Source organism: Thunnus thynnus, chromosome 2 (genome assembly GCF_963924715.1).
Source record: "Thunnus thynnus chromosome 2, fThuThy2.1, whole genome shotgun sequence".
Lineage (NCBI taxonomy): Eukaryota > Metazoa > Chordata > Actinopteri > Scombriformes > Scombridae > Thunnus > Thunnus thynnus.
This window is the reverse complement of record NC_089518.1, coordinates 26,964,329-26,977,486: the sequence shown is the minus strand read 5'-3', so window position 1 is coordinate 26,977,486 and position 13,158 is coordinate 26,964,329. Positions and strand designations below refer to the sequence as shown.

Sequence of the window (13,158 nt, the reverse complement as noted above, 5' to 3'; positions counted from 1 at the left end):
ATTAAAAGGTTAGTTTTTTTTGAAGAGATTCAGAAAAACAGGCTATACTACTTTATAAATTTCCTAAGGCCATTCTGGATAAGAGCGCCAGCAACACTAAATGCCAAACTTGGAGGTGTAATTATGGCCCCACATTTTTGACTTTGTAGTGTTGCCATATCAGTGTTTCTTTTTTTGTTTTTTTACATAATGTTTCATTGTATAATAACTCAAAAGATGTTTTGCTGATCCTTCACGTGAAATAACAATATTCTAGGTTTTAAAACAGGCTTAAATGTTGGGCAAAAATAAACATTTCGATTTCTTTTTCATACCTGTGCATTCAGAAAGAAATATTACTGATTGTGTATATTTGGAATAGACACCAGCCGAGCTTCGTTGCGATGTAGCTGCAGGCTACCCTGTTCTTGTTTTACCCTGAATCAGCTGATGCTTTGCTCAGGCTATGGGAAGTAAGGCCAAGGTTATCTCATGTTTCAGCACTACTTCCTCCTTTACAATATGTTCTTCAATTATGTAAGCTGTGTGCGTCTCGCTTTCTGCTCTGTTCATTATCAAAGCTCTTTCACATCTCACTTCACACAAACAGGAACACGGAGACCCGGCCAATCCCATCCCTGCGATTGTAGATCTTTTTCATGTAAACCTCTTCCTTTATGTCACGGATCAATTAGACAATGCATTTTTAAAAAAAACTGTGTGTAGCTGCTGCCAGGTCATGTCAGTTTTGCTTGATATACAGCAGCTTGTTGCACTCAAGTATAAAACATGGAGTGAAAGGGATGGAAATGGGTCACATGGCGTCAGTTCATTTTCTGGTGTTTTGGCTAACGTGAAGCCGGCTGCTTTGCTTGTCATAACAACATTGAATGGTAACTGTTTTGGTGGGAATTTCTGGTCTTTTATAATGGACTTTCATAATAGTTCATAATAGTTTCATAATAGACTTTCATAATCGTTGCTTGTGGGTTTTTCACTTATGCATATCTTCTTGTTTTTTTACCAAATTAATTTTTGCGCTTATAGAAGACAAGGATGGATCAGAGCTTAACAACTCTTGTAGTAATTACAGTCATGATTTTGTCTTTTCTGTCCACTGTTTAAAAAAAAAAATACTTTTACTTTTTTACGATTAAGCGATTATCAAAATAGTTGCCGAGTGTTAGTTTTCTGTCGACTGATCAATAGTAAATATGATTATCATTTTAATTTCATTGTAGTCTTCCAGCTTTAGATGGAAATTCCAAGTATTATATTACATTTTTCATTTAAAGTCTGTAGCTTAACTTTCAATTAAGGAGATTTTTGGTTTCATTCCAATAGTTTTGTAAAGGCAAGCCATGAAGAGCAGCGTACACTTAAGTCCTCTACACATGTTCAGTGGCAAAATGACTTTTCGCTGGTGTAAGGCACTGTTTTACTATGGAGAAAGCAAAACTGTTGAACCTCAAGCAGGATGCAAAATTAACTTTTTTTTGTCCACCAGCCAAATGGCTAGCAAATGTTCAAATTTTACAAGCCTCAATAGATTACCATTGTTTTTTTGGGCTGGTGAGTGAAGCGCATCTACCAACCACTTGCATATTTTACCAGCATTTGGCTGTTAGCTGGTGCTAATTTTGTGTCCTGACCTCAAAGCCGGCGCTACTTTGGGTGTTGTGCGCCGCTCGGATTTTACACTTCACCACTGAGCTCATCAGTTTCCACTTTGGCCTCGTTTGTCACCTGTCTATGCATAACCGAGGAGGTGACACTTGTTCATAACGTAACGTGAAACGGTTTCAGGCCTGAACTCCATCTTATAATCATGCTAAGATCTTTGCAGAATGACTGTAGCATGGTGAATAGGCAGATAGTCGTGCTTAAATTAAAGTTCAGTAAATGCCTGCTTACATTTGTAACTTAAACCTACACTAAACTTACCTCTGCACTGTGCTCTGCACCCCTCCTCATTAATGCTGATGATATGTTAGAGGCCCTTACTCTACTGTGGAATAATAACATGAATATTAATTTTAAAATTTCTTTGAATCTATTTTACTGTGCAAGGAGGTCTTTGAGAAAATATTCCTATAAAGTGAACATGATCACCACTGTGGGAGACATCCCTGAACTGGAGAGGAACTGGTTGGTAGGTTATGTTCATAGTACAGTAAATGTAATGAACAAATGTAACAACAGTAGTTTTCAAAAGAGGTTCTTGTTACTAAAACTTGTAGCTTTCAACATAAATTAATTTTAGTCACATGTGTTTTAAGAAGCAGTTCTTGTACATGAGTCGGGTAGTCTAGTCTTTCCACCGCTGACGTAAGCGTGCATTTTGGCATGGTGTGTGTGGGTGTATGTGTGCGTGCGTGTGTGTGTGTGTGTGTGTGTATGTGTGTGTGTGTGTATAACGTGTCTTTGCATGTGTGCACTGGTCCCTGCTTGCCAGGGCAGGGCAGGGCTTCCTGTTGCTGTGATTGTTGCCCAGGCAGAGCAGAGCAGAGATCCTTTGGTCTCTGCTCCTCTCTGGCTCTGCCACCTGGACCTTCACTCCAAAACCTGGCGCCATCTCCTCTCCTCCCTCCTTCCTCGTGCTCTGTTTTTCTCACTTCCTGCCTGCCTTCTCATTATCCCCTCATCTCTCTGTCCCTATGACTCTTGCTTCTGTCTCCTCCCTTTCCTTTCTTGTTTGATTTCCTCACTCCTTACTGCCTCCCCCACTCTTCTCTCTCTTCTAATAACCCCCTAATGCCCGTACACACATACTCACTCTCTCCCGGCTTTGTAAATTTATCCCCAGCTCTGTGATTCATTCAGTGATTCAGACAATGAAAATTCAAAGGTAACAAAATCTGTTTTTCATCCCAGACCCTGTGATGCACATGTTGCTGCATTTTTTTTTATTTTTTTATGTGGAATTCATTTTTTTCCACTCCAGTTTTTCCAGTAAAAACTGGAGTGTTTGATGTCTCAGAGCCTTGATGCCATGCAGACTAATTGAGTCGTAAGCAATAGATTGGATCCGGCTGATCTTGGTAATAAGGCCCGGGCAATATAAAGGTCAGAAGGATGTGGCTTGCTGTAAATTGCATTTTATATAATGAGTATGACAATTAGGAGCACATCCTATTTTTGAAGTAATAAACAACCAAAAGGCGCATGGGGGTGTACATGTGCACACATTCTCAGACAAGTTGCTCACACACACGTGTGTGTATGTGTGTGTGTGTGTGAGTGAAAAGATAAAAACCTAACAGTGAGATGTGCATGAGCTGAATTGGGTCTAACAAGTGACAACCACCATCACCACTGTGACGTAGGGTTGTAACTGATGTGTCTGCAGATTATTTACTCAATTCACTGATTCATTGTTTATAAAATTTAAAAAAAAATAGTGAAAAATACTCATCAGTTTCCTAAAGGTCAAGGGGGCATCTTCTCCGGGAAAAGTAGCAAATCTAAACTAGGGAGTTTTCATGAAGAAAAACATTGTATTACTCAAGAAGTCTGTGTTTTTTTTCCCCTTTGCTTTGCACCCAGCACCACTTATTTTTACTACCAGCATCTAGTGGTAATCAGAAGTGCTGCATCTTGAGCAGCTTTTGAACTTGCTTCAGCACACAGTCATGGCGGTTGCCTCCTGCTATGAATACATGACCTGAAAGCTCAGAGACCTCTTTTTGTGTGTGTGTGTGTGTGTGTGTGTTTGTGTGTGTGTTTGTGTGTGTCCACTGCATCAAACAAGAGCTGTTCCCAACTGGGGATAACGAGGAGAACAGTGGTGTGTGAGAGCTGATACCAAGCTCTTGAGATATAAATAGGACCTCCCTGCAACAGGGCTTCCACCAGCGGCACTGATAATTCTCTACGTGTTGTATAAGCCTCAGTCTTTGTGTGGCTTTGTAGATATTAATTTCTTAGTTTTGCACAAAAAAAGAATGCAATCTCCTTTTTTTTTGTTGTTGAAATCTTACTGTTGTAGTGAGTGGTAATGTTTGTGTTGGCATCATGAGGCTTTAACTTGACTGTGTGTGTGTTGTGAAGGGAATGCTGGTTTAAAGGAAGCTCTGTGTTGGCTCCACTCCCAATAGGCCAGTATACTATTTACTGGTCACCACAGGCATGTTGCGAGATCTTTCCTACAGTATGCGCGTTGAATGGGTGAGACATAAAGTACCACAGCATCACACGTCCATCCCCCAAGATGGCCTGAGGTTGATTCAAGGTTGTGTTGTGTTAAAAATCAACCCAGCGAGCTGACACGAGTCATGAGGTTACTCGTGCTGACAAGATCAATTCACGTGTGTCTTTCATGCATCCTGTTGCTCGATTAAAATCAGTTTTAGGCTGTCCCCAGTAAACAAGGAGGTTAGTTCCACTTCTGGTGTCAAGAGGAGGAACACATTTATGAGGAAGGCTAAGAGCTGTGCCTTTAACCTGACTTGTGTAGGATTGGTATTCACTTTGTAATCCATCCAAAATGGATTACAATTCAGATCACGGGCCTAAAATTACATTTTGAGGTAAGTGAGTTGCAAAAGAGTCAACCTCCCTATTATTGATTAATCTGCTGATTAGTAAAATTGTGAAAAATGGCCATCACAAGGTCCCAGAGCCCAAGGTGACGCCTTCAAATTGTTTTTGTCTGACGATTAATCCATTGACAAACTTAGTCAGCAACTATTTTCATTATTTTTTTTTTTTTTTTTAGTCCTCTATGATAGTGTACTGAATATCTTTGGGTAGTGGACTGTTGAATGGAACAGAAAAATACATTACAGGTTGCACCTTGAGCCCTACAGAAAATCCTCACATTTGAGAAGCTTGAACTAGTGTTTTGAAATTTTTGCTTTTGCCAATCAACTAATTGTTCCATATTCGCATTTGGTCAGATGTTCAGATAAAGACGTTCTACTTTATACTGCTAAATGTCGGTTAGTCACAAGCAACAGTTTTTTTTTTCTTTCTAGCACCTGTCTGACACGTACATCTGTCCCATGAATGTGAAAGACTTCTGCGTATTTGTTTGCTATTTTAATCTTAAGTTGTTGAGCTGCAGCATCAGTAGTTTCACAGTCATGTTTGAGACAGTTCAGCTATATATTTTTTTTTTTTCTTGCCACAGACCTGCAACTGATGTCAACATGAGCCACTTTGCCCACAGTTGCTCAGCACAAAAAATATACTTACTGGCAGCAGTTTCTCAGGCTACTTGTGGTGGCGATGATGCAGGAAAAGCTGCGGCAGATTTCAGTAAAGGACATGAGAAAGATGATGAAAGCAATCAGTGTATGCGTGCGTGTGGGTGTGTGTCATAGTAAAGACTGTAGGCGCTGAGAAAGAGAAGGAGTAGGGGTGATGAGTTAAGGTGAGGAAGAAAGAAGGGGGGGGGGGTAAAGCAGGAACTTTGACTCTATTGTGCTGGAATGTTTGAAATGGGTTGTTGGCCTGTTTATTCTGTCATGTCCTGCTGCATACTGTCTAGGAAAATGATAACACAAAAATAAAGCACCGTGGCTGAGGTCAGAGGTTGTGTATAAGAGGAAAGGTGACACAAAACTGTATTAGTCTCCTTGTTTTCCCTCACAACTTGAACTTGATCCTCAGTCGAGGTAAAAAGTAAAGGAAACATGAATCCAAACACATCTGGAGATCTTCACCACAGAAGACAGAGGATGAAAAGAAAGAGAAAACCATGGGAACAGAGACGGCCAAGCCCCCAGAGGGATACAGAGAGAGGAAGTGTGTGTCTCTGTATGTGTGTGTGTGTGTGTGTGTATGTGTGTGTGTGTGTGTGTGTGTATGTTCTGTAGTCAGTCAGTCAGTCAGTGCTGAGTCATTGCTGGGCTGGCCAGGCAGATAGAAACAGGCTTCTGGGGGGGCCAGCTGGAGGGGCACAAGGGGGCATGCACTGAGCATGCTCTGAAAAGTACAGGAAGGGAATTGGTTGTTGTGACAGGACACATCCAGGAACTTTAGTGACGCAATATTTCATGATGCCAAGTTTTCACTCCCTCATTGACGTACGTGTCCCCTGGTATGTTTGATGATACTAATGAAAAAGTCGTGGGCTTTGTTGCATGACACGATCTTAAGAATTCACAAGTTCCCTTCTCAACGTGTCGTCGTTTAGGACACGCAGAGGGAGAGAGATAACGAGACATGTTGCTCCATGTTTGGCCCGACCACAACGACCCCCTCTCCACCCCCCCCACTTCTATTTCTTGTGGTTTTCTGTGATCTGTTGGACCACAGTCTGTAACGCCCCCCCACCCCCTCCACACGCACACACACACGCACAAACCCACATGTACCAATATGCACACGTACACTCATACATCCTGTATCTAGAATAGACCCTTCTCTGCTGCACTGGAGGAAGATGGTATGTACTGTAGACACACGCTGAAGTTAACAAGACTGCTAAACCCTTGTTATACTAGCTGATGTCTTACTGTGAGTGTTTTCAACTGTAGTTCAGCAGCTCATTTATGGGAGACATGGATACAGCAGTAGAGAAGCTGCAGTTGTTATATAATGTATTTTGGATACAGCATTTTTAAAAGCTCTTCATGTTCCTGTGACACCTATTTGTTTTCCTGCAAGGAAGCATTTTATGGTGAGATATTCTACCTGTGTTCTCTACTTTTGCAGAAACAGCCAACCAGTATCATCCTGTGCAACCAATATAACTGTAAAATCCTACCAAGCTTTAGTTTGCAAAAATCGCCTTTGCCTGAACAGATAAAGAGAGAATAATCAAACTGCTCGGTTAAACCTGAACACATATCAAGGCCATTGTTTAGCTGTGTCACCATTAGTTTCACAGCTGCAAAACTTGCAACTTTGCGGGCTGATTGTACAACAGTGTATCATCCATTGGCTGTCTGCAACCCAGAAGCCTCACTCTTGCATCAGCTAAGGTCTGCTGCGCTTCCACTGAAAACGTTACATCCTTCCTACTAATCTTCTTTAACTATGAGTTGAGGTCAGCAGTGTGTACATATTAGGGAACAGCAACAGGGTGTTTGAAAAGATGATGGCCAAGATAGAGTTCTCATTGAATAGTAAGGTATGTAACCCATTTCCTCTTCTCTGTAGAATATGGTTAACTCTTTAAACCATGGCCTCATTTCTGTCTAATGACAAAAGTAGCTGTCAGTTAACCGCAGTTGATAGGTAAAAGCATGTCCTGGAGTAGAACAGGACTTTTTTTATGCAGTTGACTTTCTACACAGAATTATCGTGGCAAAGTAGTGCTTTGACACTACTGATTATAAGAAAAGTTTGTATTGAAGTGGTCAAGCATGAGGAAAATGATGTAATATTGTAGGGCAATTTCATGATTGTGCTAAGGCTACGTTCACACTGCAAGCTCAATTTGGATTTATTGCTCAGATTTGATTTTTTTTTTGGCTGTTCACATTATTTTTTTTTTAAATGTGGCCAATATCCGATTCTATTGTGAGCCGGTCACAGTCCTAATGTATGGAAGTAATCATGGAGGCTACTGAAGTCAGCGTCTACAGTTTCATTTATAAGTTGATGTGCAGTGGAAGAAGTCTCATCCCAAATCCTTATGAGGTCTAACACCTCACAGTCCCTCCACTGACTACTACCTCCATCGCAGCTGTCTTCCATGTTTGTACTCGCCGAGTGACTCCCTCCAAGTGCAGAATTGTTACGAATGTCGATCTAGAGTGACGTAAAAATCGCATGACTGTTCAGACTGAGGTCGCATTGCAAAAAAAATCAGACCTATATCTGATTTAGGACCACATATGAAAGTGGCCCATATCAGAATTGAAAAGAGCAGAGTTCATGTACTGACTGTATATAAATATGGACGACGCATCTCCACTTCCTGCCGATATGCAAAAGTGAAGCCAAAATATCTGCTTTCCGGGAACTGCCATCTTGCTTGTGTGACATCATTTTTTGGAGCTGGAGTCTGTGCAGTAGAATCAGGCGGCGGGATGGCGGTCTGTGGGACAAGCCCCCTAGCTGTCCTGCTCCCTGGCTTGTTATATCATCAAATAACAAATTAAAAACAAAGATATCAGAAAAAATTAGCACTTAGACAAACATCAGCATGATAAGAACTACCAAAAATGATAGAATACTTTAATTTTTGTTTGGCTCATGACCCATCTGCTAACAAGGAGGGGGCGGGACCTATACTGCAGCCACCCATCGGGGGGGGGGGGGGGGGGGCAGCAATCGAGATGTTTTGGCTCAACTTTTGGGGAGCTGTCATTACATCCATATTTATATACAGTCAATGATTCCATGTGATTTGTGCTGTTCACACTTTTATGAACAAAATAGTTACATTTGAGCAAAAAAACTAGAATTAGGCCACTTTTGCCTGCAGTCTGAATGTAGCCTAATATTAATACAGGCCTTTATGACAAACATGTCTTAAAAGCTTTTACAGAATAAACACCCACAGAGTCAAACTACTAAGTTCACAGCATATCTGTGTGCAGCAACAAAAGGAGGGAAGTGAAACAAATCACAGAACAGAGAATAACAAGTAGCAGAGACAAAAGAGGTCAAGTTGTCAAAGTCTCTGCAGCATTGCCTCATTCTATGCAAGGACTCCAAAATAAGCATTAGTAGAGGTCTTGGTGGCCTAGAGGTTTAAGATGCCTATCATGGAAAACCTCTTGGGTGCAGTGGTCTGAAGTGGCCTTTGCAGGTCAGAAATTTAGGAATTTTTTTTTTTTCAGGAGTAAACAAACATGTTGTATCATCATCTGCTGCATATGGAGCGAGAACATGATCTAACTGCTAACAACAACTAATGCACAGAGCTCACTGCAATGAATTAGAGGGGAAGTAGAAATCATTTCTTAGAAACATACTAGGTGTGAAAATGGCCTTTGTGCATATTATGTGACGTGTCATGGTCAAAAGACTTGAGGAAAATCAGGTGAGAAAACGAGGTCTAGCGATCATGACCCTGGTATGTGGTACTGCTTAAAAAAAAAAAAAAAAAAAAAAAAAAAAGCAGAAGGAGCATTGAAACAGGTCACATGTAAACACACAGATGGCCAAGTAGTCAGTGTGGTTGATTGAGAAATTTTTAAACCGTACTTCCTCACTCAGGACTCATTCAGTGTCTGTCCGAATGACTTATTACTGTTTTCATTCATTTCGAATACTTGGCTCTCTGTCATCTGTATCAGTACAATTTGGAACAGATTTAGTCATCTTTATTGCCTCCACCCTGCCTCTTTCTCTGCCATTTCTCTCTTCACTTTATTAATCACCATAGAATGAGATTTCCTGATTTTTTTTTTTGGATTTTTTTTTAAATATATACTTTTTAAAAGTGTTTTTGCTCATGATTTGATTAACTGTTTTTCCCCAAATTCAATGGTAAGACATTGTCCTTTAAGTGAAGTGTGGCCGTCCTTATCTGTTAGGATATTCTATGACTGGTTGATTGCCAGAGATTCTTTGCAGGCCCATGTAATCAAATTTGCGCTGTTTAAGATTGAGTACAGATAAAATCAGACTTTTGGCTGTCCTTTCTCAATGTTTGAACTGTTTCAAACTTTCAAGTAGTTCAAAGAAATGCTGTGACTGTATTGCCAGTTCCATCTTTAGTGCTCCAGTTCTTGCACAACACACTCCACATTATCTTAATTTGCTTCTAATTACATTTCCATATCTCTCCTTTGTTTGTCCCTCAATCATCTTTTTTTCTTTTCCTTTTGTTAACCCTACGTCCTTCCTCTCTCCTTTCCCAATGGACCCCCCTCTTACCCCCACCTCTTCTCCAAACATTCATTTCTCTCTCCTTTTTCTCTCATTCTGTCTTCTCTTTTCAACCGTCATTGTCTCACAGCAGTGATTCTCAGCCGGTCTGGTTACTGCAATGAATGGTAACACTATCCATCCAGCCAACACCACCACAACAGCAGGAGGAGGCCCAGGCGTGGCAGCGCCCCCGAGAGGCTGGAGGGAGTTCTGCGAGCGACACGCCATCGCCACAGCCCGGCAGCTTGCCGGACACTACCGGAGCTTCGCCAGAGAGCGCCCTCAACATGAAGTACTTCCACCAGAGACCTTTTCCAAGCAGTTCTCCGATCTCTTCCAGCAGCATTTCTGCTGTGAGGTCAACAAAGATGGCACTCCGCTCCGCCAGAGCACATGCTCCACCGCTACCGGTAGCACTCCCTCCACCACTCCAGTGGCCTCTCCCCTTCCATCACAGGCCGTGATTGGTCGATTGCGGATCACATCTTTGTCTGGGGTGCAGGATTATCGGGAGGCGAGCCGACCAAGCGGAGGAGCTGCTCTGTTTACTGTGGTGTCACCAAAAGTGGAGCCGGTGGTGGTGAGCCGGGAACAAGAGCAGCCGCTGCGATGTGCTGCGGTAAACTCCTTATCAGGAAACCCGGTGGTGCTCAGGGGCTCGACTCGTAGTATCAGCAGTGGGTCACTGCTGATTCGTAGCCGTAGCAGCGAGGACATCTCTGGCACTGACCGTCGCCAGGTATCTGAACGGTACTCATCTGACTCCTCAACCTCCAACCCTGCACATGCTGACATCACACACTTCTCCTTCAGTCAAATACAACAGAGCGTAAGACGGCTTCTCAAGAAACGGCCCGTCCCCAGCCCCCCCTCATCCCAGGACCTGTCTCCTAGCAACCCCACTAACATCAATCCCCCAAACAATGCCGACAGAGTGGGCGGAGTGTCCTCCGCAACTGAGCAAGTGTCATCCTCTTCATCTTCTTCCCTCTCCTCCTCTTGTCTGAACTCTGAAGCCACGCCCCCAGCCTCTTCACACCTGTCTAACCTCCTGGATCGTTTCCGTTGGTTACGCAGTGGAAGCATGAGGCAGAGGAGGTCAGAGGTGAGCGGCTGCTGTAAAGAGGGCCAACTGAGGTACTTGCAGGTGGATGACACTATCTCAGACTCTCAGCCCCGCTGGCAGCGCTGCCGCCTGCTGGTCAGGAGGATCAGGGACGCTCAAGGTGGAGGAGGAGGAGGAGGAGGAGGAGGAGGAGGAAGAGGAGGAGGGGAGAGATACCAGTTGGAGCTGTATGATCCTCCAAAGGTAGGAATACATGCTCATACACACACATTGTATATACATGAGGCAACTATTGCAAATGTGTGCACGCTGCAGGTGTAATTGTGGTCATGACTTTTATATCCATTTTATATATATATGCTTTAGCACACTTACACAGTCCGACATATTGACTGGCTTTCCATTGTCTTTTATTGGATATTTCTCTCAATTCAGCCGATTGCTTACTCAGGACAGACAGAGGAAGTCGGTTAGTCTGCACAACAACGTCAGTGGGCACTGTAATATGTGTTGCATACTTGTTGCTACATCTGTTTCATACCTAAAGAAACATTTGTAAATATTATAGAGAAGAGTGAATGTGATGGCAGACAGGCAATTTTCTGATTGCTAAACAAGTAACTGTGCCTCGACATCACGGATTCAAGGAATTTCCAGAAATATGCTTATTTGCTTTTTTCCGAAAGTGAGATGACAAGAATGATAATCCGTCTCATTGCTTATTCCAGTCTCACATCCGTACTGGAACGCTTTTGTCTAGAAGTAGCTCCAACATCTAACTCATGCTAAAACCATGATTTGTAATTTTGACAAATAGACCAACTGGACCCTTTTCACGACACACATTTTGACCGGAAAAGCACAGGTGTAAATAATAACATTAACGAATGGCCCCATTCCATTAATCGTCCCAGTAAGCCCTGTAAGCGAGCATGCACAGTACCAGAACCCTGTAACTGGCTCACCTAAAAGGAATGCAGCCATCATTAATGTTATTAATTCCACCTGCACTTTCCCTGCTTTGACAAGTCAAATTGTCTGCCATGGAAAGGGTTATACAATGGAAATTAGTGAGCTTAAGAGTTCTTTTTTAGAGGTTTTTAAGATTGTTTTCAGGGCATTTCGCTTTGATCTTATAGTGACAGTAGAGCTGCAGAGATTAAGAGGGTTATGACATGCAAGGATCCCAGGCCAGGATCAAGTTCAGGGTATTGCATTTATATGGAAGCGTCTTAACCACTAGACCACTGGAAGCCCTGTTTTTTTTTTTTAACTTTGGAAGGAGAGGCTAGCTGTTCCCCCCTTACCTCCAGTCTTTATGGTACTCTAGGCTTAACATGTCCTGACTCTAGCTTCTGACTTAAAGCGCACAGATGAGACTGATATTGATTCCTCATTCCACCAGAGGTGCAAGGAAAGTTCAGAACTAATTTTTTTTTTTAACCCTAGAAGTGGCTGCAGCAGGACTTGCATAAATTATTCACTGTACACAGTTAAAGCTAGTATGATTAGAGTCATGTAGTCATGTTTTAATTTATAGATTCATGAGTTTGTGCTGATTTACTTGTAAGTCTATACTCCTGTCTATACTATTGGCAACATTTTATTATATTCATCTCGTCATTTATCTTGTTGACATCTATTTGAGCTGAAACAAGCAGTCATTGCCCAATGACCGTTTTTTTTCTGTTACTGCTGTTCTTAGTAAAGTAGATGCCTGGTTTCACAGGAGTGTGTTTCATAGGATTGTTAGTCTGCAGTTCTTATATTTTTTTGTTGATAACTTCTTAGAATTTTGCCCACAAAACCTTTTTTTTTTAAAAGTCAATGTCAATTTTCCAGGCTGTGGTGCAAATACATATGCATAGTCTAAATAAACACACATACACACACAAAAAAACACAAACACACAGAGGCACAAAGTCATTTCCTGTTTCCAGCTGTTTTAGTCACAGGGGTTTTTCCCCCTCCTCTTTCAAATCATGTCTTTTTCTCTCCCTGTGTTTGTTTTGTTTTCATAAATTATATTTGCTGCATCGAAGAAGCTCCTTTTGATGTAGAGTTTGCCACATGACAAAACGAGCAAAGCTGTGATGACATTTAGCTTTGCCTCAGAAAACTGCACGTTTTTATTGGTGTTTTTCATCACATCGTTGTCCCCGAGTGATTGATTTGTTTTTCAACTGCAGCTACAGAGCGTGCTGTGATGTTGAGCATGCTTTGGTGTGAACAAAACTGGAAAAAAAAAGCCCAAAGAGTGATATTACTAGTCTAGTCACAGCTTACACTACTGAAAACTAATCAATCTATCACGTCTGTTCTTGCCTTGTGTGGTGAGA

General features: G+C 41.9%; 1 protein-coding gene across 2 annotated transcripts in view; it reads left to right on the top strand.

The window, feature by feature from the left end:
• Window positions 1-13,158, top strand: part of sh2b3 (SH2B adaptor protein 3) — a 53,581-nt gene that overhangs the window by 8,282 nt on the left and 32,141 nt on the right. Inside the window, exon 2 of one of the 2 annotated variants that reach the window (XM_067613462.1) lies at window positions 9,845-11,062. In XM_067613462.1, the coding sequence (XP_067469563.1) occupies window positions 9,872-11,062 (1,191 nt within the window). In that variant the 5' untranslated portion in view covers window positions 9,845-9,871. Of the gene's footprint in view, window positions 1-9,841; window positions 11,063-13,158 lie in introns of both variants that reach the window. The other variant, XM_067613470.1, reaches the window with a different exon arrangement.